The sequence below is a fragment of the Anser brachyrhynchus genome (assembly GCF_964034855.1).
Source record: "Anser brachyrhynchus genome assembly, chromosome: 13".
Lineage (NCBI taxonomy): Eukaryota > Metazoa > Chordata > Aves > Anseriformes > Anatidae > Anser > Anser brachyrhynchus.
This window is the reverse complement of record NC_137708.1, coordinates 3,145,741-3,170,396: the sequence shown is the minus strand read 5'-3', so window position 1 is coordinate 3,170,396 and position 24,656 is coordinate 3,145,741. Positions and strand designations below refer to the sequence as shown.

Genomic DNA, 24,656 nt, shown 5'->3' with positions numbered 1-24,656 from the left:
AACAATAAAAAAAGGTTTTCACAATGAAATTAGATTTTCATGAGTGTTCCTTCTCAGTAAGGAAAGGATGTGAAAGCAGAATTTGTCTTATCTGAACTAACCAATATAGTGATGCTTTGTTCTTCGACTCCAGACATCGAGGTCGGGATGATACAACACTGCAAGAGTTCTGGGGCTAAATATTTTTGTAACAGGTTAAAAGGTAGACGTAGCAGCCCCGTTAACAGACTTGGACTACAGAAGCTGCAAAATGGATTTTTTTTTAACATTTGTGTGGGACAGTTGAAAGCATAAATACAAGGAATGTAAGTTTTGATCTTACTGCTTTCACATCTGAATCCATAACTACTAATTTTCTCTGTTATATATTTCTTAGCATTGTAATCCGGTACCGACGTTTAAATCCGTATGTATATATATTTTGTATATATATTTGTTCTTGTGTTGTTGAAACGTACTGCTGGAATGTTTTCTGCCCTGTCCTGTGGGGTACGTCTGGCAGTACCACAGGGGGCGGGGGGCTCTGGTTTCCATTAGCCGCTTTATGCCCTTCTCCCTATTCTTTCCCTACACAAACAAGGCGCTTGTAATAAGGTGTTAACAGGCTGCTAGCTGGTTTATTGTTATTATTGATTTAAGGTGCTAAGACTTGAATATGATCATACACAGTGAATAATAATAAGAGATTAGTTTAAACCCATGGAAGTCATTAAATGCAAAATTAAAACTTTCTAGAAATTTCCAACGGGCTGACATAGCTATTCCATGCAAGGTCAGTCTGCTTACATTGTTCATCTACATGTGGGTTTTTTAAGTATGTCTTTTTATTTTTGGTGTTCTGCGTCACAGAATACTCCTGTGCCCTTCGCCCTGATCTCCCTATCTTCCCAAGGGGAAGGAAGAGGGAAAGCAACACTGAACGCCTCAGAGGGAAAGAAAAAAGTTAATGTTAATCGGTGGGCTGAGGAAAACGGAAAGGTTTCCGAATGCAGCAGAGACCAGGGTACTGCCCAAGGTGTAACGTGGCTGTTAATTAACAAGGAGCGCCCGGGGCCGGGTGCCACACGCGCACCGCGTTACACGGCCTGCCAGCCCCGGCAGGACTACAGCCACCGGCTGCCCCCGCGCGCCGCAGCCGGAAGTCCCCGCTGGCGGCGGCCTCCGCTTCCCGCCGCGGCGGGCACGTGACGGTGCCGCTCCCAAGATGGCGGACAACCTGCCGGCAGAGTTTGACGTGGTGGTGGTGGGCACCGGTACGGGCCGGGCGCGGCGGGGCCGGGCTGGGCAGGGGCAGGCGGGGGGTGCCCGGGGGGGGGGGTGCGCTCGGGGCCGGCCGCCCTCCGGGCCGGCCGCCCTCCTGCCGGGAGCGGCGTCCTGCTGGCCTGGGGGCAGGGGTTCCGTGCGCTGACAGCGGCTCTGAGGGGCTGAGCTGGGCGTTGCGGGGCGAGGTGGGCTATGTGCTGTGCTCTGTGCCGTGCCTCATTACACGAGGACTAAGTTCTCTAAAGTTTTCTCTAATCCCTACGTTTGCCTGCAAATAACCCCAAACGTCCTCTTTTTGGGTACTTCTCGTTAAAGCGTATTACTCAATATCCAATAAACCGTAAGGTTGCCTCACGGCGCCTGTCAGGCGTGGCTGTGACCTCTCTGAAGCTGCACACGCCCTGTGTGCGCCGTGCGAGATTCCCCGCTGCAGAGCGTCGTGATGGCCATCTTCTGCGTCTCCCCGAAACATTCCACAACATTGTAACTACGGTCAAAATACAACATCAAAATAAATTTTTAAATCATAATTGCAGATTAAGAGATCTCCTCTGTGTTCTTACTCCTGTTCTATGGAGTAGTAGCCTTAGTAACGAACCTGGTGTTTTCCTGTATGTTCAGATTTGTGAATGTTACGAGTGTAAGACAAGAATAGTAAAGAATAAGTGGCTAAAACGCCAAACCAAAAGGGTGAAATACTGAAAATTGCCTATCTTCAGTGATTTAGGATGGTGTTTTGGTGTTTATTGCCATGAAAAAGGTATCTGTGTAATGATGTAGGAATTTAAAGGAAACTCAGAGCTTCATAAAATTGATATCGATGTTGGGTTCGTTGGGTATGCCAGCTACTGAGGAAACCAGAAGGTGAGTAGTAATAGTGGGAGAAGCCGTCTAGCTACTAAGCAAGCTAGTGCAGGTGGTGTATCTGATAAAACTATAATTTACCTAAATAAGATTTCATCCTTCATGATTCTTATGGAAAAGTAAAAACCCGCTGCCACGCTTTTCTTCTGGAGACTTAATAATTTTTGTTCAAGGTAGAGCGTAGTCCCGTTCGCTCTGGCAGCCCTGGTGCTGAGGGGCCGCGCGGTGCAGGTGGGCTGAGTGGCTCCGGCAGCAGCACCCGTGGCCGTGTGCTGACGTTCACGTCCCCCGTTGTGGTCACGCTGCGTGACACTGCGGTAGCGGGCCGCTGCTGGGACACGCGGCTGCCAGCGCGTCGCAGACAGACAGGATCACGCGCTCCTAGCCCTGTGCTTCTCAGCGTTCACCTGAAGCAGAGTCACTTCTGGCTGAGCTTCGCGGCACCACGTGAGCAGCACATCACTGCCCATCCGGTGCGATCTTCCCTGCTGTGGGAATCCCTTGTCGCATCAGAGCTTTGGTGCTGGGGGAGAAAATCCTTTGAGCTGAAGTATTCCTCGGAAGTGTTGCTGTATTTGGTGGTGCTGCTGAGGATTTGTGTTAGAGGATGCCTTTTTCAGACGTTTGCCCACCCGTAGGAGTACTGCTAGAACTAATAGGAAGATTTTCAGAATTTTACATTTCAGGAATTATTTTGACTTTTCTTGGCATTTCTTTTCACTAAAGACATACGTAAATGATGTCCAGCAGTGCCGATTGTCTGTATTAAATTACCTATATGGGATGTGAGTCAAAGTAGAACTTTCATCTTCTAGGAAATGACTTCTGAAGGAATAGCTTAAAGTCCTCAGCGCTCTCTTTTTGAATGCTCTAGCCAGTGCTGAGTGTACACGTGGATATTTAATTGTGACACTGTAATAACTGTAATGCTGGTGTTAAGTGCACAGTAGTAATTGCATTCTTTTCTGCATGCGTGGCCTTTGTCTGGTTTTATAATTCGTGCGTTTGTTAATTTTAGTAATTAGATTGAGTGGTATTATTGGATTTGAATTTGTTTTTATTTCAGGGTCATTTAACTGTTTCCTTGGAGTGAAACCAGGAACCTCACACTGAATTTTTGTCATCAGTGGTGCATTTAATGCTTAGGTTCAATTACTTTATCAATATTTCTATGGTAAAAGCAAATTCACTTATTGAAGAGACTACTTTTCTTTAACTCAGAGAGAACATTGTCTTGCACAGCCAACTGTAGAACAAGCTGGATGTGTAGTACAGAAATACCCTGGTGGGTTCAGTAGCAAAATTTCATTCCTATGGTGGAACTTATATCCGTAGTTCTTAAGAAAATTAGATTATCACATGGCATGAACTGGCGGGCACGTATCTTGAGGTTTTCCGTGATAACACGAGAGTTAAAACTGTTATGAACTTCTTTTGTTCTGCCCCCACCCATTTTTTGTAGTGTTGATTTTTTTTTTTACTTCATTTAATTCTTTTCCCCTCATTAAGGCTCTTATATCCCAATTTCCCTATTTTCTGATTATATGATTATAGCATTCTGCTCAAGCTATCCAAAAACCAAATAGAAATGGCTTCACTGGGTGACTGTCTGCCAAAGCAGATACAGCATCATCAATCCTCAAAGTAGTTCTGGTATTTTGGAAATTTATATTCAGTGATTTTTATTTATCTGAAGGTCTGTAACATCTAGTTTTGGACAGCTGATGTTCTAAGTGCTTGCTTGAGGACTTCAGGCTGGGCAATAGTCGTGTTCGTTACTGCCAGCCCTTTATGGGGCCAACTTTTACATTAGAGCAGGCATTGTAAGGGTATGTCTCAGAGGAGGATATATCACGAGTTGTTTGATAAGTATGTTAAAAAAACATCCATTTGAGAGAATGACACAGTTCTAGAAGTCAGCGGCAGGGGTTTTATGTTTAAACAATTGTCAAAAAGGAAAACTCATAGGCAGAACATTGAGCACTGTCGAAATCATGCCAGAAATCAGTGTAAATGCTAAGATTTGCAACATGGCTGCTGCAAACAGCCGTAACTGAAATATTTATTTAAGTGGTATGGGTGGGGATGCAGGGTCACCCTTACCTTTGAATTTCTTCAGCTGATTGGATTATATTCAGTCGTAACTTCTTAAACTTGTCTCTGATACCACAGGAGGCCTGTATTAACTGCTGCTGAAGTTATAAAATAAAAGGTATTACTCTTTAAGAGGCAGGTGTATTCACAAGTTTGCCAGTAATTCTAATTTTTTTTCCTAAAAAGGAGTTATTCTTTATAAAAGCAGTCACAGTAAATTTTCTAGTTCTATGCAATTTTCTTTCCATTCTGCTTTTCAGTGGTTATAAATAACACATGAAATGACTTTCAAGGTAGAAAGCAGGAATCCATTTTGAAATATTCTATAAAATAAAGAGTGATTTATGGTTTCATATGATTTTGGCTGAAAGCACTCGGGCTTTGCCAGGTCATCAAAGTCCTGTCAGGAGAATCTATTATTTATTGTTCGATATGCTGGGAGTGGTGTAAGTACTTTATGTTTATCTTATGTAAGTATAGTGTTAGGAAAAATCGCTTCCAGATACTAAGACAATTTTAAAAGTACATTATGGAAAACTAACCTAAAGACTACAATGTGGGTGATGAAGGTAGCACTGGAGAATGATTTAAAAAAAATTTTCGAAAAGTGAATTATTGCTAATGCTTTTATGGATGCATGGTATTTTTAGGATGTGGCCAAAATGTTTTCTAACACGTTCTGGGTTGGTAATTTGGTTATTTTACTTTATATATGCACACAGTCTTTACTTCACATCAGCACCTACTTAGAGTTGTGCAACAGAAACTAAAAGGAAAGCCAGCTGAAGATGGATGTTTTTAATGCCCGTGGTCATTGTGGACTAATACGGTGGCACAGCCTTGTAATATTAATGTTTCTGAGGAGGAAATAGGCCCGTTTTATTATTATTGTTTGCTAATAAGTCGTTACCTGTCCGTGTAAGTGTCAGACAAAATGAACACTGGCATAGTGTTCTCATTTCCACTTCTTTTTTTTTCTTTAAACATACCTTTATCTTCCTACTGACTTTTTTTAATCTGACTAAAATTGATTTTTTTTTTTCTGGCATGCTTTCTATTCTGAATATTCTTGTAGAGCAGAGCTGCTATGACAGCCTTCTTAGAGGCTTGGACTCCCACTGAAATCTCAAATGGGATTCTTTCCCAGATACTGTGAAACGTCCCTTGCTGCTCTTGTAAGAAAATTCATTAATTTGTGAATATTTTACTGTCCTTTTCAGCCTGTAACTTTTTCAGATTTTTCAGATTATATTGCTGATCTTAGAAAAGTAAGAATCATGAGTAATCAAAAAGAATCAGAAGTAATCGAGAACCATTTTTTCTGTCTCCAATAGCAAATATCATTCTCCTGGTTAAATTACCAGCTTTGTGACTACTCTCCAGTCCAAGAACCTAGGTTTTTCAAGGCACTGGTGCACTGGGGTTGCCTTAAAACCAACCAAAGCATTTTGTAATAATCTTTGTTGGTACACAGGTAACTATATGGAATTGCTAATTTAGGAAAATAAACTTTTCACTTTTCAAGTTGCTTTTTATGAGAAGTTTAAAAGTGTCGGTATACAGAGCAAGGAGAGTAGGCTTTCTTCCTGCAGGGAGGTAGAAAAGGAAGTGAAAGATGAAGGTATTAGAAGACTAGAATAAAAATAGAAGTTTTAATATGTGTCTTACTATGCTCATCTCTTAATGTATGTGCTTTTTTATATATGTATTTTTAATCCACTGCTTTTGGCTGTAAACTAAAGATTAGACTCAGCTGTAGTGTCTGCTATAAAATCTACTTACAATTTAATACAACTTTATTTTTTTCTTTAAGACACAAGTCTTCGGGGTTTCGCCTGTGTTCTTTGATACTGCCCCTCGCAGCGTCCTCCTGGCCAAACGTCCAGCTGGGAGATGAGCAGGCTCACGGCGCGCTGGGCGATGAGCAGCAGGGCTCCGAGGGGTGCAGCGGACGGTGCAGCTGGCCGGCAGCTGGGCGCCAGCCGCGTCTCCCTGGCCTCGGTCCTAGGGCCAGTCCCGCCTAAGACATTTATCAGAGATCTGAGGGCAGGAGTGCGGCGCATCCTCAGCACGTTTGCCGATCCCAGGAGGTGCTGTTGTTGGGTTCAGGGATCTTGGGAGGCTCCTTCCAACTGAACTGTTCTACTTCTTTCTTAATAGATTTGATTTAAGGGGAGTATGTATATATCCTGATGTGCTTATCTATATCATAATTGCTTGTATCAAAGTACACAGATTTGATATTTCTTCAAAAATTATCCTTCTATTGGAAGTAAACCTCTAATTGTGAAAAACAAAGCTGCTGTTCCGTTCAAGTAGACAGTTTGTCACCTTGCAGTAATCTGTTTTCACCTGTAGTTCAAAAACTGGTCTGCCAAATTGCATAGTAGTTTTTTAATCTATTACCTTGATTGTGTTTCTTAGACATCCCATGATACGGTGTAGAATAAGAAACTTTTTACTTGAGGCTCCTTACTTGACCAGTTATCATTGCTTATTTGTCTTAGTGGGCTGTCATTTCTGTGACATTACTATATGCTGTGATGGAAAACCATTTTCTGATATTCTGCAATATGGACATACAATAAAATTAATCAAAACTATTATTAATTTCAGTTGGCTAGCTTTAACTTTAAAAAATGTTACATGCAGTAAGTAACTTAACTCTGCCAGAAAATTTAAAAGTTCCATTTAAAACATTGCATGAAAATTCAGTGAGCTTCTTCACAATCAGCCGCTTGTCTCTTAGCAGTTCACATACAAACAGAATTTATTGCGGTTGGTCAGCTGTCTGACTCCAGAAGATTGTTTTGAAATTGTCTCTGTCCCAGCATTTTGAATATATTTCCCTTCAACGTTTGATATTATGAAAAAGCCACTTGTGATTTATTTAGTAGATACAGTGAAGCAAATTAAACATTTAAACCTTTTCAAAAGGAAGCTTGTGTAATTCTGTAAAAGCTTACCAGCTGGATGACTGGAAAAAAGTTTTCAATAAAAAACTCCGGAACTGAGATGCTTCCACGTATATGCAGCTGTTCCGTTTATAAACTGCTTGGGGCAGTGAATTTATCCATTTGAAGTCACTTGAAGACACAGTGCTTCTCTGCAGTGTTATGTAGAGCTGCTAATCCTAAGAGACAAATGTGTAATCCTGAAAATTAGATTTTGATTACACAGAGGTGAATTATTACTTCCAGTTTATTTTGTAGAGTTTTTAAAATCAACTGGCTCTTAAAACTGAAGAAAGGAGCTTTCTAGTTCAGCAGTCATTTCTAATTTTTATGTTGCTGTGTCAAAGTCAAAAACAGAATTGATACCATAACTGTATGTGCAGCTAGTTCTCTATTTTGTATTTACTTACAAAACATATCATTCATGAAAATGAAGGTATAGCTGAGTTTGTTCCATAGACAAGGTCCAAAAACTTGTAATAGAGACTATCTTGATCAGAGGTTGCAGGAATCAAGTGGATGTAGGCTTCAAGGTCAGCTTGCAACAGCCACATCTGTAAGATTTATTGAGATTAATCTGCCTCTGAGGTATCCAAAAAGGTTATACTTGACATCGTGGTTAGACAGCTGGCAGTGAAAACTAGTGCTGTGAAAAGTGGACTTTATTCTTCATCATAAGCTTGTCATGAGCCTACTGTTTATACTGTCTGCTTTCTGGATTACTTTATTCTGGTGCTGCAACTGCTTCTGACAGAGTCCTGCAATCTCATGCAGCAGTTGTCAGTGCATCATGCAGATACCTGGAGAACCAGAAAAATTTGTAGGACCAACTTCAGTTATGCGTGCCGAAGTGAGCTGTGTTACTGTGCTTGTCAGTTAATCAGAGCCAGCTTGTTGCAGTTCTGGCTGCTTGCATTTTTTTCCCAGTGTCCTTCCAAAAAGATGGAAGAAGTCCAAGCACAGAAGGGCAAGTGTGTAGTCAGCAGTCAGCTCAGACCAGTGCAAGGAAGGCTTAGAAGTTGGTTTGGTTTGATTTTGCATCTGTATTTCAGTGAGGCAGCATCACTGACCCATGTGAAGGTATCGCTGTCTGGATAGGTGTTGAGAGGTACCTATGGAGTTCTACCTGTCAGAACGCACTAGTGACACAGAGATCACTGATGAGTAAAATCCCTAATTTTTTACTTATTTTTGTATCTGTCTGCAGATGTAATGTTCTGCTTTTCGTGAAATCTTAAAATATTGTTTCCTCGAGAAAGCTGGAGAGGCTAACTTCCCTAGTGCTGCAGCTGAGAAATGGGGGGGAGTAAGTGGAGAGGGAAGGCAACGACATTAAGAAATGATGATCTAGATTTCAACTGATACTAAGCAGTTGTCCTTCAGGAAGGAAAACTCTGTTTTTCCTGGTGAGAAAAATGCAGCACAGGACTGTTTAACAAATATTAAATGAGTCACAGGACTGTTTATGCAAATATTTCAAGTGTAATCATTCTAAAATATGAAACGGCCAGGAAGCACAGAATGTCTTTATGCATCTTGATAACAAGCACTGCTATTTCTGTATTGATTCTGCCTGAAATACGAAGAATATCTGAGTCAGCATATAACATTTATACTCTGAAGAATTGTGTGGACTCCTTATTCCTCCAGGTAAGTCCCTCTTATGCTGCCAGATGTTTATGTATCAAATACTGAGGTCTGGATCTGTTGCTGCTTGCTTGTCGTTGGATCATGCAGTTACTCTTCAGACTTCTTATTTCATGCTAATACCACCAGAAAGCTAAAAATTACTGGGATTTGGAACCTTATTTGAGAAAGTATTGTTTTGTGGTAGCCCTTTTCATTTCAGGTAAAATAAAATGAAATGTGTGCTGTGTTTCACAGTAACTAATACGCCTAGTAGCGTGGTAGGAAAGTACTGGTTACTATTAATTATACCTGAGGGCAGAGTTCTCTGACCCAGTAATTTGATTACTGATTTGAATGCAGTACAATCTTCTTTTTTTTTTTTTAATCTAAAAGGAAATGTAGGTTCTCATTTAGATCTTGCTGCGTTTTGATGCAAATTGTTGGATGCAAATCATTACTCAGCTATCTGTTCAAAAACATTAGACATCATGAGCAACACAGGTTTTAACACCATGTCCTTCATCCCTTAAGCTAGCAAAACCAGAAGCTGACTGTTCCCCAAGAGGGATGAATGGCAGGAGGTGTTAAAAGTAGTCTTCTATGAGGAAAACCAGCTCAGAGATACCCAGCTTTACTTACTCACTAAGCATAAGTGAAACTTGAGAATTGTTGCTAGGGATATAGCCTTCTTCCTGCAGTCACTTGAATCTTGTAGTAAACTGTTACATTAAAACCGAGCTGGGAACAAGAAATTTGGAGTTTGCTCTGCCCTGTAGCTTGGGCATTTCAAAATTTGAATGTAATTCAGCTTGAAGTTCTTGGAGAATCAAAGTGCAGAACAGGAAACCATTTCCAGATGAGAAAATTCTTTTTCCGTTACTGAATAATCTGAACGGAGCCTATTTTGCTCAGCCATGAGCATCCTGTCGAAGACAGTTCGGCTTCATGTGCCGTAAAGAAACAAATCTCTGCCGTTTCTCTGAGAGGGCTTTCCCAAGAGTAGTTATTTTTTCTTAAGTAGAGAGGGGCTGCGTGTAACTGTGCTGTAGTGGTCTGTTTACCAGAGCCTTCTTCCTGGGAAAGAGCTTTTGTGAAGTAACCATCATACAGTCCTGACCGCGTGTAGTGGGAACTTGCGTTTGACAGAGCTCCCTGATTTCTGTGGAGCTTTATTTCTGTTAGAGAATAGGATTCAGAAACTGGTGCCCAGGGCACAGTCTGAACTTCTTTGGTTTACTGAGGTTTTGTCACTTAAGAATAAATGGTGTCTTGCTCCATCACATTGTTCTAAGAGCCTCTCCAAAAGCTAAAATGCATGGGCTTTGCCTTTCCTATACTTTCTCATTCTGTTGCCAGTGGGTACTCAGGAGGCCCCAGTATCTTAGAAGCAAAGTGTTGGTGAAGAAAATTGATGCCAGCTTTCAAGAGCAAGGAAGCTAATTCAGGGAACAATTTCATCCAAGGTTAATGGAAGAACAGACCTCCAACACAGTATCAATTGGATCAAGCTTAAAGCAATCAGTTATGCCCTAGTAGCTATAACTCCAGTCCTGGTCAGCCAGGCAGCACTTGGTGATGTTTTACAACACTTTCTCAGTGGCTTTTATCAATAAGGAAGGAGAAACAAGTTTTTCAGTTCCATTGAGTAATATTCTCTGTGCCCAAATGAGGGGAGGAAAACCTTTTCAGAAGCTACAAACAAAACACTAGTGGTGGATTCTGTTCCAGGTAGTTAATAGATGGGAGAAATGAAACGTGTAATCTATATCTATGTAGAAATGCTTTGGGAGGGCAGCTGAATGTAGAGGTGCTTTTCCGTAGTACGGCTTTGTGCATGAAGGGGCTTGTGACAGTCCTGAAGCGTGTGCTACAGTTAAATGTTTTCTTCTTGTCTGTTTGTTCAGAATAGTCTGTATACTGAATTCTTAATTTAAAAAACTCGTTATCAAGGCATTTCATAGGTATCTTCAATTATTGATGTAGGTTCTCTTCACCCAAACGTTAGGTAGGCTTATTGTTCGTACTCCTGTCAGAAATGACGTGTGCAGTTTAAGTAGAGTGTAGCATAAGCACCTGGTGCCATGCAGGTTATATTGGGAGTAGCTTGTAATGCTGGAAGTGTCTTCAGTTCCGTGGTTAATCTGTATATTCAGTTTGTAAAGTGAATCTGTGTTGTCAAAGGATGTCGTGTTCAAAATATAAGATACAGGTGGTAATCTGAATGTGCTGATTTCGAAATCTTGGTGTTGCGTTTAGCGCTTCAGGCTTCCTAAAGTGGCGTAGGTATGAAATAGCGTATGCTGCAGGTATTGCTTCTGAGACGAGGCCGTCGGAACAGCTCGTGATGTGTCACTGCAAGTGCCTTGGTTCAAAGTAGCAAAACCGCATCCCACCATTTTGAAGTGGCTGTTACCTGTCAGACTTTTACGTTGTAAAGTGAATGTCCCAGGAACCGATGCAGCTCACCTGTTTGTTCCTCTTTCTTCCTCCAGAGCTTAATTCCATGAGAAGACTTGTGTGGAAGATCAGCAATGCAAACTGTTGTTATTTCAGTTTTATCAGTTCAGAAAGAGTGTTTTTTTTTCTGTTGTTTTTAATCCATCAGAATAGTGTTAAAAATAGAAAATTTTAGGGAAATTATAGCCATTTTCCTGGTAACTTTGCCTTGCCTGTCTTAAACCTCCTTCTTGGTGTTGGTGCAAGCATTGGTACTTCTGCACAGAGTGCCATCATGGCACAGGTCTGTTGAAATCCAGCCATTTACTTTACATGGCAGGAGGGCCAGGAGTGGCCAAAGATCAGGGGTAGGGACGTGAACCTTTTTATTTGGATGGTCTTGATTGCCTTTGCTGGCTTGAAGAGTTTGTGACACTGTGGTCTCGTCTGTCTAAGTCCACTTTTCAGGTTCTAGAATCAATAAAGACTAGCTCAACCATTTACAGTGGTTTAAACCTGTCTGTGAGGGTGTTAAATTGTACATTGCACTTAAGTCTAACAGCTTCTTACTCCAGAGAGCCGTAAGAATGGTCCGTTAACACACTGCATTGTGTATTTTAAATGAATCATCAGATTGGCAGCATGCTGACCATTCATTCTTCGGTGAAGGCACTAGTCTTTTTTTTCTGGAGAGAGAGACGACTGCAGGCCTGAAATTCTCGCCAAGACGTTGTTCGGCACGCAGCTAGCCAAAGTTGTTTGTGCCCTGCCACACCTGCTGTTCCCACTTGCAGTTCTGCCTCGCATCACTTGTACTAGTGCAGCTGCTTCGGGGGCTGCCCTGTAAATCAGATCATTTCTTCCACTTATTTTTAATCTCATTCCCTTAATTGAATACGTACCGTAAGTGTCTCCTAACACTAGTCCTGTAGAATGTTAATCACTTTTACTGAATTACCTGTTTAAACAGCCAATAGATCATTTAAAAAGAGGTTTTAGATAGGGAGCTATACTTCTTTGAATCTAGTTATAAGTCCAAGTTATCTAACTGCATCTAAATATCTAGTGAAGGGGAATAGAAGTTAGAAAACAGTCTCATGTATTTATTAAATGCCCAGTTTAACCACGACACCATGTCATTCCAGGTGGGCATTGCTAGTGGAAAAATATCATTAGATATTTTCTTTATTTTACTACTTTTCTAAATATAGTGAAAACAGATTTTCTAGAGCATAACTGCGTGACATGGGAGACTTTGATAGAGATAGAAATAGCCCTTGAAGGATGTCCATCTGACACTCTGTCCCTAACATTACCCCTTTGAAATGTGAAGTGAAAATACACCTGCTCTGTCAGTTGAGCTTTTCTGTTTACACTCAAGTCTTGGTCTGCATGCAGAATTTTGGGTGTGCTCCTTGGCGCTCTCTCTTAGGGAGCAAACCAATCAGTTCCATCTCGGACAAAGTGCAAGTATAATTCTGAGACCTGTTCACACTAGGTATGTTTGCCAACAGGCAGTACGGAGGAGAAAACACCGTGCAGGATGCCAGCTACCTTTAAACATTAAACAGTTGTTTAATGCCTTCATAGCAGCTTTATACCCTCACACCCTCCAGTGGGGAACAAACCGGGGCATGCAACGTCTACCATAAGCTTAGTAATTTAAAAACACTATTTTAACGGGTTATGACATAGTCATCGCGTTGTCATGCACTTTGAAGTGAACAAAAGTACACAAAATGCCCTCAGATAATACAAGTCCATATCAGAGGGGACACAATTACATTAAAATTTAGGTATCGTTATGCTGGCAGGTGCTCAATCTGCTTATGGCAACGAGACATCTAGAGATGAAACTGGTAACAAGCTTTAACTCCGAGGTAGTAGTGTTTGTAAGTGATATGTGCCTACTATTATTAAAAATAAAAAGTAAAAATTAAAATTTGCATTCAGTAGGGTGATGTTAATAGGCAAGATGTTAATGAACACACAAGTGTTCATTATTTTAGTTGCATAAGAGTATTAACAAATTCAGTGACTCACTAAATTATTTTTGAATTGCCTGTTGCTGACTAATTTATACTTTTATCTCATTTTTTAATGTATCTTAACATAGTAAGATCTAAAAATTGCATGTGTCGTTTCAGGTTTGCCTGAGTCTATTATTGCAGCAGCATGTGCCAGAAGTGGCCAGAGAGTTCTTCATGTTGATTCGTAAGTTACTCCAATAGTTTCCCTTTTTAAGAGTTAAACTGGTTAGAAGTATATCTGTGTCTAGGTCAGTGTGTCCTTCAGGACTTGTATTTTGTGTTCACTTGGTGTTAAAATTATTAAAAAATAAAATAATAATGTTAAACTTCAGATAAGCTGTGGTAAATATTTGTGCATGCGACCAAAGTGGATAATCTGGTAAAGTTTGACCTGAAGTGGAAAAAAAGTCTTACACATTTAACTGTAAAATCATAACTCTATTAATAACCAGTAAAAGCCTGTTACTTCTTCTCTAGCAGCTTCCTGCTGGATTTCAGCAGAGAGAGTGACAGGTAGCTTTGAGGTGGTGGTAGCAGCAAGTGAGCTCAGATGCTCTCACTGTTAGTTGTTAGCCAAAAATGACAAGGTTGTCATAGTGTTCCATTTTTATGTCATTCTTGAAAGAACTCAAGACTTTCCACTAAACTTCCTGTAATATGCACCTCCGTACCCAGCATCCAGGTTTAGAGATTTTTCCTATGGATGGTATACATGTTTTCAGTTTTCCTTGTGTTTCACACCAAGAGCTTCTCCTCTCCATTTTCTCTAAACCGTATTGGTTCAAGATTAAACTTCTGTAATCTCTTTTGCCTACAGCCCTTGAAAGGACCTAGGAATTTATTGTACATTTATTTCTGATTTCAACTCATACATAAGCTCAAAATTTGTAAGGTTAGCTCACTATATTGGTTGCATAAAATGCCAATTTGCAATTGCTCACTTGGCTGTTAATCTGTCCACAGTCTCTGGCTTCCTGTCTTGGACTGGAGTGAGGACAGGTGATGCACTTCAGGGTCAGTAGTTTTTACCCAAAGGAAGGAGTTTGGGTTAAGAGCTCAGCACAATGAGTCTTCAGGATCCCTGGACTAAACACTCAGATCGTAGGGAAAAATCTCCAAAACTGTAAAGAAAAAAGTTATGAAATGGGCTAGTATTTTACATCACGATGGGATAATGCACAGCAAGGCAGTACTCGATGCTCCATATTTAATGTAATTAATGATTCAGTTGAAAGAAAGCTCTCAGGATTGTAATAATTTTAAGGAAAATATGCATCTACCTCATAGCTGTTGCATTTTCTAGCATTTCACTGTTCTGCCATAGTAACAAAAAGAATGCTTAGATGCAAGTCAAGAAGATCTTACAGAAGTAATTCTAAACACATCACATGCAACATAAGCGTATGTTAGTTTTGAACATTTTGGTACTGTAATTCTTGAAATTAGCTCTAAGATTACTTATCAAAATGTTAAAAACCTTAGCTTAGAGTAAGCAGATGTCAAAGGTTGTTTGGACGTTAAGCTTAATGCATATATTAACAGTAGACTACTTTGTTTTTGTTAAATGAATCAGTTCTTTTATTTCAATTTTCATATTAATTGTTTATCGAAGTCTGTAGTAATAGTCAGCCACTGGAACTTCTTATTTTATCTCTGAATGTTTTTAGCCAGGATGAAGAGTCTTTCAAAAAAACTCACAGAAGCAGGCAATTAGAACTGCGGAATACAGATTTAGTTTATTACTGTTTGTTTATTACTTAAACACGTTCATTTATATTCACACATGTTCTTCTTTTTATGATGGGAGTGAAGGCTTCTACATTTGATTCCTTTCTCCCGTGGAGTTATTGTCCAACTCTTACGCAGGCCGTGAGCTTTTTAGGTCGGAAGAAGGTGTTCTTAACAAAGGTGGTTTTCACTCATAGGAGTAGTTGCCACTGTAGTTGGTGCATCTGCTCACTTAATGACGGTCAAGAATCCACATCTTGGCAAAAAAATGCACAGTTTTGTACTGTACAACCTCCCATAAATAGGGAAGCATTTTGAGCCATTTGCTTTTCATGTTTGAGTAAGCTAGTGCTCTTGGAAAAATAAAAAAAGACAAAAAAAACACAACTGATGCCATTTGAATTTCAAGTGAAAAACTGGACCTCTGGCAAGCTTTCTAAGACTTCATCTGAATTACAACATTTTAATTTTATCTACTATATATCTAGTTTAATAAATCATTTCTAGGTAAATTTTCAGGTTTCATTTAACTGAGATAACAGTATAATTGAAAGTTGATGAACAAAAAAAAGCTTGTTTATATTCAGAATATCACTTTCTATAATATTGCAGACTACATTGTTCCCGTCTTGCAGGATCATCAGGTTAAATTGTTCTCAAACTGTAAGAAAATAAGATTTGGGGTTACTGAAATACTTGTTTGTGTTAGGTATACTACTTGGATTAATTTCTATCTCATGTTCTCTACAAAGGTCTGAGTTAGGTTAAGTACAAGGTTTAGAAAACATATATGAATAAAGTCTTTGTTTACAGTTTGCTTGCATTCGTTACCTTGTATAGATCATTTTATTACTTTTAATCTCCAGCCTTGTTTGCGTTTATCATAATATACTGCATAGGTGATTATGGTAGATAGTTTTGAAGTGGCCTATTATAAAATACTAAGTTCTAAGTTTGATTTATAAACAGTGTCCAAGCATTGCCATCAACAGTAGCTAATCTTATTCAAAATAGTCACTTCACTGCAGTGTTGCCATAAATTCCTGTAGACGGATTTTAAACTAAAGTTAGCTTCTGCCAAATAGTAATTGAAGGAGCTCTATTTCTCTGTGCCAGCTATCTGTCTCAATAAACGTAAAATCTGTGGTTCTTTTTAGAGAGCTACATTTACCGTAGATATTAATGAGCTGTTGACATGTGAAATTTCAAGGATAGATATTAAGTGATTTAGAGAAGTAATTTGCAATTTAAAATGCGGAGATTGGCACCTATTTTAAACTCAAAGTTGCTGAAGGAAGGCAGATCAAGACTAAAAGTTGGTTATTTCAAGTGAATGTACCTCCCACAGTAATTGTTCCTATGCATAGGATTTTCTCCTCGTGGTTTGCTATCTTTTCTAATTTTGGTCCTTTGCCTATTTTCTTCTATACGTATATAACTGTGTAGTGGTTTGGTTATGGAGGATGGGGGATTAGAGGTGAAGCACGTTTAGCTACATTTTGTATTTGATTTTCAGCATCTAGAATGTAACATTTGTAGATGGTAAACTTGCTCTGTATGGCATTCTTTGCTGACTTATCTTTCCATGTAGAATTTAACTGGAAGACAAAGGAGGACTGTCAAGGTGCAGGATTTTAACTTCTCTCTTGTGCTCAGTTTGCTCTGTCTACTTCTCCTGTCTTTCTGCATCTTGTGACCTCTTGTCTTTTGACCTCTCTTTGCATATGGAGTACTGAAAAGTTCCTGGAGTCCAAAATTGTTTTATCTGAGCATTGAAAAACATCACTACATCTGTGTAGTATGTTCCACTTCATGCTATGGCTGTCTCATTTTTTCACAACTTGTAAAGTACATAATGTAATACAACTCATGCCTTCATATAGCCTTCTTTTTGATCTTTAGCTTCTGTAATGTGAGATAGCTGTATAAGCACAGCAAGCAGAGAGGGAAAAGGTTGCTTCTCAAAGCAAGTCATTTTTTTCCAAGAAAAAAAGATGAATTATTTAACTTCCAAAAGGAAACCTAGGTAAAAAAAAAAAAATCTTAATTCAGGTTAACCCTTTTTTTGGAAAAGCTGTTGTTAAATTTGTTTAGGATGTGAAATTATAGCAGAGGTGCTACAGTGTAAAATTGTCTCAAGTGGTCTGTGATGATTACCCTTGCTATTTTCATTACCTTAGGATGTAACGTAATTAACGTAGTACCGGTGGCTACCATCATCCCCCTTTTGTTGAGCTGGAGGATCTCAAGCTGTGTTTAGGTTAACTGTTTCTCTTGAAATGCATGGAAACTTTTCATGCTCCAAAACGCAGTTACTATGGCGGAATGGAAATTTCAAGTAAGTATCTGTGTTCTTAATAGGTAGCACATGAAACTTTATGGGTTTGAAGCAGAGGTCATTTTGTTTTCAGATCCTTAAAATCGATGTGGCAGTAACTTCCTGTGCAAAAGACAGCTACTCTGATGGCAGGAGACTCCTTTCTGAAAGATCGAATGCAGGACAGACAAATAGAGGCAGCTCTTGGGAGCAATCATGAGGCATCAGCAGCTTTTTTTCAGACATCACCAGTTTTGACTGTTACACCATGGCTGTAGGGACATGGCATTCAGAGGGGCAGTCTTCGTTACAGGAGTAGTCCATGAAATACCTTTTCTGCTCTTACTCATGTTTTACTTGTGTAATTCATGCTTTTGAAAGTCCTGGGTTTCTGAAATTGCAGTCTGTCTTCAAAAAGTACTGTTAGGTATTCTCTTGGTTCAGATTCCAAGAATGTTAAGTAGATGGAAATAATTTTTAGTTTCACTGTTCCAGGCAGGGATTTACTAATGCTTTCAAAGTATTTGTAGAAAAAATGGTCTTAATAACTGAGGAAAAAAAAAATCACAAACTAATGTAGGAGAAGTGAGAATTAAGCTTTTTGTAGTGGTACTGCAGCTACATTTCCAAAACTTAGCAAAATAGCATAAGCAATTTTGACATCACCTCTAAAATACAGATTCCTGATTTGAAAAATCTGAACTAAAAGGCGAGTATTTTAATCCATATGAGCAATCCATATGATACAGGAGATTTGAACAACTAGCATTGAGGAAATGATTTATGCTACATAAAGAAAACTTGCATTCTCTAACTTGACAGAAGAAAATATTTTCTAACTGTATTGTTATTTCTTCAAAATGTGTTTTCACAGAATTGTGCTTGCAATGTTTCATGTTCTTATCTAGAGGATAATTGAATTATAACCCTAAGAAAAGGAAAATCTGTCTTTGTAGTTAGCTAATGTAGCAAGAGAAGGAAGATATTTAGTGATGTTGGGACAATATTTTAGCTTTAATTAGGCTTTGATCGTGACTATTACTTTAAAGAATTCCTTGTTTTAGCCCATCTTTGGGTAATTATAACAAAAATGCCGGTTTACAAATGAGTCCAAATTGTAAAACCCTAAGTCAATTATTTTCTTTCTACTTCAAAACTTTTCCAAAAAAAACTTTCCTCATTATCACAATAATTATGCCTTGTCTACCTTCTTACTGTGGTGTTTTCAGATGGGAAAATTAAGCAATCCTGATTCATCATGTAATGTAGGGTGAGATAATTAAAATTCTGACGCAAAAAAATCTGAAAGTTGATGCTTCCAGAGAAGATTAATATTGGAGGTTGTTACCGTAACTTGGGAATGGTGCTCAGATGCCAGAAGAGAGGAAGGACAGCTGTGATTCATTTTTCGTTTGAGAAAGACCATACCATCTTCTCAGAACTGATTGAGCTTCAGAACAGAATTATGTGGTGCTTTGTTGAAAAGATTGATTCACATCAGTGGTGGTTAAAAAGGAAAGCAGTTTCAAAGGAAAATCCACCTGATGAACAGAGGAATGTTTACATCAAAGATGTCTGGCAGCTCACAAACAAACTTTCATAACTTTCTATGAAAGTAACATATCAATTTCTCTTACTGGAAGTTTTAATTCTAAATATGCTTGAATTTTTATTGGTATAGTTTCAAGAAACGCAGTCCTAATTTTAGGCAGGTGTTTTGTGCGGTTTCTGTGATCAATGGCCTTGCTTGTTCTGACAGCCAGATTGTATTCCATATTCAAGGAAACTTGGAACTAAAGCAGCAGATTCCCTGAAAAGTAAATCTTTGTGGCTGTGGGTTTTTTGGAAGTCCCGGAAGCGACAGATAATACATGGGTATTGAACTTCTTATTCAGTGGAATTTTGAGAAGGAGGAAGAAATTGACCTGTGCTATTGACAGTTAAAACAAAGCTGATGATTATCAGGGCAAGCAACAGCAAGTTGCTGTTACACAGACTGAAATCTGGCGGAATCAGGCATTTTGTAATACATTTAATCTTTGTCACTTTGTAATCAAAATGATACCAAACAAAACTACTTCTTAAGCCTTGCCCACATCATTCACATAAAGAGGTAAGTACGGACTCATTTCTGTAGATGATTAGAGTTTCTGGTTGGTAACAGATCTGCAGATGAAGCTGTTGTTCTTGGAATAACCAAATCGCAGGATGAACAACTTGGGTATCCATAAAGTACAGACTGAGTCCTCCCTGAGTCCTCCCCGTTCATGGCCTTAAACAGTTGAAGCCATCCTTATTCAGTGAATGCTGCATTTTGTTGTCTTTTCAAAAGATGCCCTATTTATGTTCTTCACTATTGCCTTGCAGTGGCTGAAAGACTTTTTTAGGTCAGTTTCTAGTCAGGAACAATTAGGCATTGTTTAGCAGACATCTGTCTTTCATATGCTAAGTAAGCAACATAGTATAGAGCATCACCCTCTGGTGCTGTAAAGGGGCTGACGCTCCTAATGAAGTCTTTGTCGGTACAGATAAGCCTTGTCAAAAACAGTAGAATCAACCCCAAATTTAAGTTTGCATTTTTATCGTATGTATTTCTACAATCCAGAAATGGAGGTGGTTGTGATAAGATTTTAAGTTTGTTGGGTTTACCAGTCTGCGTTATTCTGTAAAACACAAAACTACCTTCCTTCCTAAATGTTTCTTTTTAGCGTATGCAGTAACACTAGATGGCCATTCAGGAGGGCAGTTTTGGTACACTATTGATTTTATCAAATGCAGTTGCTCCGATTGCAATTTTTCCTAAGTTGTTAAATATTTAAGATCTGATATGCGTGGTAACAAAAGTTAATTCATCCAGACGGCCAATGTTTAGAGAAATACTGGTAGAAAAAAAATTAAAAGGGAGTGCAGAAACTATCAGATTAACAGCAGAACTATTGATTTCCTTTGATTTAAAGCAGGTAAACCAATATTTTCAAGGCAGAAGGTGATATATATAAACTGAAAATAGTCAAGGAGATAGGTTCATTTTCTACAAATCAGTTCCTTTGGCTCCACCTACAGTATATGCAGCTTAATGATGATTTTGCCAGGGAATCTTAACAGTCTATTGTAATCTGTTCTGTAAATAGTAGATAAACAATAGAGTGAACTTTCTGTTACTTGACATAATGGGTAAGGGAGATGTGGGTTCTACTGTCTGCACCCAAGATGAATTTACTTAACCTTTTTGCCTATCCACCTCAGGGACGACTGCTAGTTTAGAGGTGGCATGCCGTGCTATTGTGTTAGCTTTCAAATCAGCTTCAGTCAGAAGCTGTATGGCTGGGTTCCTGTGTCAAAGCTGGTAAGTTCCACAAGAGCTTGAAACTGTTGAGTATAAAACCTTAACTGGCTTTTCTGAGGGCAAAATTGAAACTGGCGGACTAGTTAGTTTCACTCCACAGTAAGTAAAGATAACTATAGCGATGTACATATTTGAGTTAGTGTTGGCCAAAAAAGCAGTATTATCTATATTTTTCTTTACTTGCAGCATCCTGTGTGCTTTTCTCAGCATTATTTAATTTACCATCTGAATAATCTGATACTGGACTACAGTTTATTTGGTCAGAGATGAACAGAAATGAATGAAAATGGAAATTTTACATCTGATCAAGGATTTTGAGATATTATACCAACTTGTGTACACTGCACCTGTAAAATCTGTCATCATAAATATTTTGTATGTCTCAAAACTTGGTTGGTTTACTTTAAATCTGAAAAAGCTGTGTTTTCTGTCTGTCAATTTTCACTGTTGTTTTTTCTTTGCAGGAGAAATTACTATGGTGGAAACTGGGCCAGTTTTAGCTTTTCAGGATTATTGTCCTGGATCAAAGAAAATCAGGTAAAAAATTTTCAGATTACTTCTTTTAATGTTTTTTAATGTTCAATCCCAGTTGTTTGCATAATTTATTATAAAACAGATTATCACAGTGTTCTTTCTCTTTGGTAATTTTACAAATCCAGTAAGTTTCTACTTACCAGCTTCCCTGGTTAAAACTCATCCATATGGCCTAGTACACTAAGACTGATACACCTGGTAAATTGCCATCTGAGACCAAACAGTCTAGTGCTGAGTTGTACTTTTGGGGTTCTTGAATTTATGTAGAAGCAACTATACTGTAGTTTTGATTCATTTCTGAGCACCTTCTGCAAATTTCCTACACTGATGTTTCAACATCTCTTGTTTTTCTTTTGTGCTTTCAGCTGATTCTTCTTAACTGTAAGAAAGGTAGTTACTGGATCCTTCCATTGAAATGTTCTGTAAGCAGGACAAAGAGATGAATCTTGATAGTGTATTTTTCAATCACCAAAGTTTGTCTAATTCATTATATAGTCTACTAGAAATCTTTTGAAGATGATATTTATTTAGGCAGTGAGCACTTAGACTGTATTAGCAAGTGGCCAGTTGCGTTATTTACTGAAGCATTATGAGCTTGTTGGTCTGTACAAGAAGGGGCTTTTTCAGTTCAGTCTCATGCCTGATTACATGGTGCTACCTTCTGGCGTAATCAGGGGAGTTGCTCAGTCTCAGAACTTTAATATTCTCAGTTTTCTGTTATATGATTTAGAGATTCCTGTTTAGGCAAATTAATTTTTTTACATGGTGTCCATTCGAAGAGTTTTGTATCAAAATTTGGAAATAACCTGGGTGCAACAGATCTGTCTTTTATAAGATTGTATTCAAACTTACGTTCAAATCTCTACTAAAAGTTGCATTTCATTTACCATTATTTTCAGATCACTAGGGCTAGTAATGTAATACAAATGTTAGCGTGCTATAATAAAAGTAACCAGCTCTATTTTAATTCCAAAAATCTGTAAGGAAAGGGCATTAAAACAGTAAAAACAATTCTTCATGTATTTTTTTTAACATATACGAAGGTACAGCAGATTGTTTGAGAATACAAAGATTTATATAGATTAATAGCAGACAGACAGTACAAAAAGTAATTTTATAATTGTTTTTCCTAAGGAAAAGTCAGATGTCAGTGATGAATGTGAAGACTGGAGAAAACTGATCCTTGAGAATGAAGAAGTTCTCTCTCTTAACAAGAAGGATAAAACTATTGAACATGTAGAAGCTTTCTGTTTTGGCGAGTAAGTATAAATAAGAAAATCTACAAATTATTTTGTATACCCCCAGTAAATGATTATATTGTGCTTTTGGTTTTAAGCATTTCACCTTGAGTAGTTGAGTAGTGCATAGCCATAGTAATAGTAAAGGGAAATTGCGGGGGGGGGGCCTCAACTGAAAACTGAACTTCGTATTCATTATTTTTATCTTTGGAGTTTTGCACTGAACTCAACGCTATGCAGAATTCCTCAAAGGTTCTTTAGGAGAAATATTTAAGTTTAACCTTGAATCCTCTAGCTAACATCATAGGTAGCTGGAGGAAACACTGACGCATACTCATATAGAAACACATATTTATTTCTGTATTCATCACAGTTTAAAATAAACAAACAAAAAATGAGTGTTTTGCAATCTGAAGGTCACAGGTACAGAATATTCCAGACTTCTTTATTGCACAGTAATGGCTGTTAAACCTTACAGCAGGTAAAATGTTATGCTTGTTTTAAAGCTGTATCAATTGAATATTGTAATTGTAATCATATTGATATATTAAATACTGTTCAGAGCCAATATTAGATTACGTTTCATAGTCTCTTAACTTTACGTATGATTTTTCTAAGAAGATGTGCTATTGATTGATAGCTGGCTCAAAAGTAAGTTCCCTAGCCCTAAGACTTCACAGCTTGTTGAACTGAGCGTTATACTCAAGTCTTCCATTTTGTCCTGGATCTACTTTTAAGCCTTTAACTTAATCTGGCAGTACCATGCTGTCTGTCTTCATCATCACCAAAACCAAAAAGAAAACACCCCCCTCTCTCTCCCCCCAAGACACAGGGGGTAGATAGATAAACCTAACAAAGAAAAAGGTTTTCAAAATAACACAAAACTTTCCAAGAGAGTCAATTATTGTGTTTCTGACAATCTACACATTCTGGCTAGATTCTGTTGTTTTTGCTTAACTTTTATAACTCCTATGAAGTAACCATTAAACATTTATTTTGAAAGTATAAACAGCTGGGTAGCAGTATAATATACACAGTGCAAATCTGAAATGAATGGCCTTAGAACAAAGTGCATCCATCAAAGGAAAAGAATACTGTGTCTACAACAAGCTGTATTGAAAAAAGGCAAATGGCTGAAAAATAAATAGTGAACACCTGTGCTGAATAAATTAACCAGCTGGTTGGCAATTTTTCATTTGACCTATCTGAAGGGGTTGCTGTTACAAGGCATTAATAAGACACATTCATTTTAAGATATTCCTTTGTTAGTACCATTAATTGATGAATGGTAGAAGATAATATTCTAAATTTACACAACAATTTGTCTGCAGATGTATTATTTTTTTCTGAATTAGGAGAATAATTGTTGGTACAAAAGTTCAATTTGAGTGATTTTTATAGACAGTTTTTACATTATTCAGGGCTATTTCTTCCTATAGGAAGAATGTCATGAATTTAGATTATATACAGGTTTTACTCGTTCATTATGAAATGCGTAGAGATGCAAATCATACAAATGTACGTATTCATTAAGATGGAATTGAATAGAGTTAAAATATGTAAATACAACATTTGTTAAACTGCTTTTCAGTAATACTAAAAAGACAACATATTGTGAATCCAAATTTGATTTTTTTTTAATAACAATGCAGTTTAGTCACATTTTAAACATGCTGTTACATTGAACTTGGGAGAAGATAGAATTTTCTCTGAATTTTTGTGTTATAGAAAACTGTAGGATGGGTTGAATAAAAAATACTATCCTTCCTTATTGCATTAACACATCTTTATTAACACCATATTCCAAAATTCTTAAAAATAAGTACATTAAGTAAATAAAACCAAACAGAACCCCAAAATTGAATTGACCTTCATTTATAGTTCTAATAGAGATTACTTTTTAAAAACACTTGACAAAGTAATTTGTCTTTTATATTTTATAGTTATGTAATGCTTGCAGTATAAAGCAAGGAGACAAAAAATCAATGTACAGAAACAAACTTCTTTCATTAGTGCTTCCTTGTATCCATTCCTGTATTTCCCAGGGCAATATTTTACCCCATTCACAGATACGTACTTCCTGGTGGCTCTGCACAAGCTGAGATGCACCAGACTCTTACTTTCATCAGCCCATACAAGCTCCCTGAGTTCAAAAGGAGATAAGCAAGGAAGAACTTCTAAAGGAGAGGATTTGTCTTCCCATTTTTATTTTTGACTTGAACA

General features: G+C 38.2%; 1 protein-coding gene across 1 annotated transcript in view; it reads left to right on the top strand.

Annotated features, from left to right (window-relative positions):
- The first annotated feature begins 1,098 nt into the window (after positions 1-1,098).
- Positions 1,099-24,656, top strand: part of CHM (CHM Rab escort protein) — a 63,326-nt gene continuing 39,768 nt past the window's right edge. Inside the window, exons 1-4 of the mRNA XM_080554406.1 lie at positions 1,099-1,253; positions 13,388-13,454; positions 21,126-21,198; positions 22,330-22,454. Coding sequence (XP_080410532.1) covers positions 1,205-1,253; positions 13,388-13,454; positions 21,126-21,198; positions 22,330-22,454 — 314 coding nt within the window. The 5' untranslated portion in view covers positions 1,099-1,204. The remainder of the gene's footprint in view (positions 1,254-13,387; positions 13,455-21,125; positions 21,199-22,329; positions 22,455-24,656) is intronic.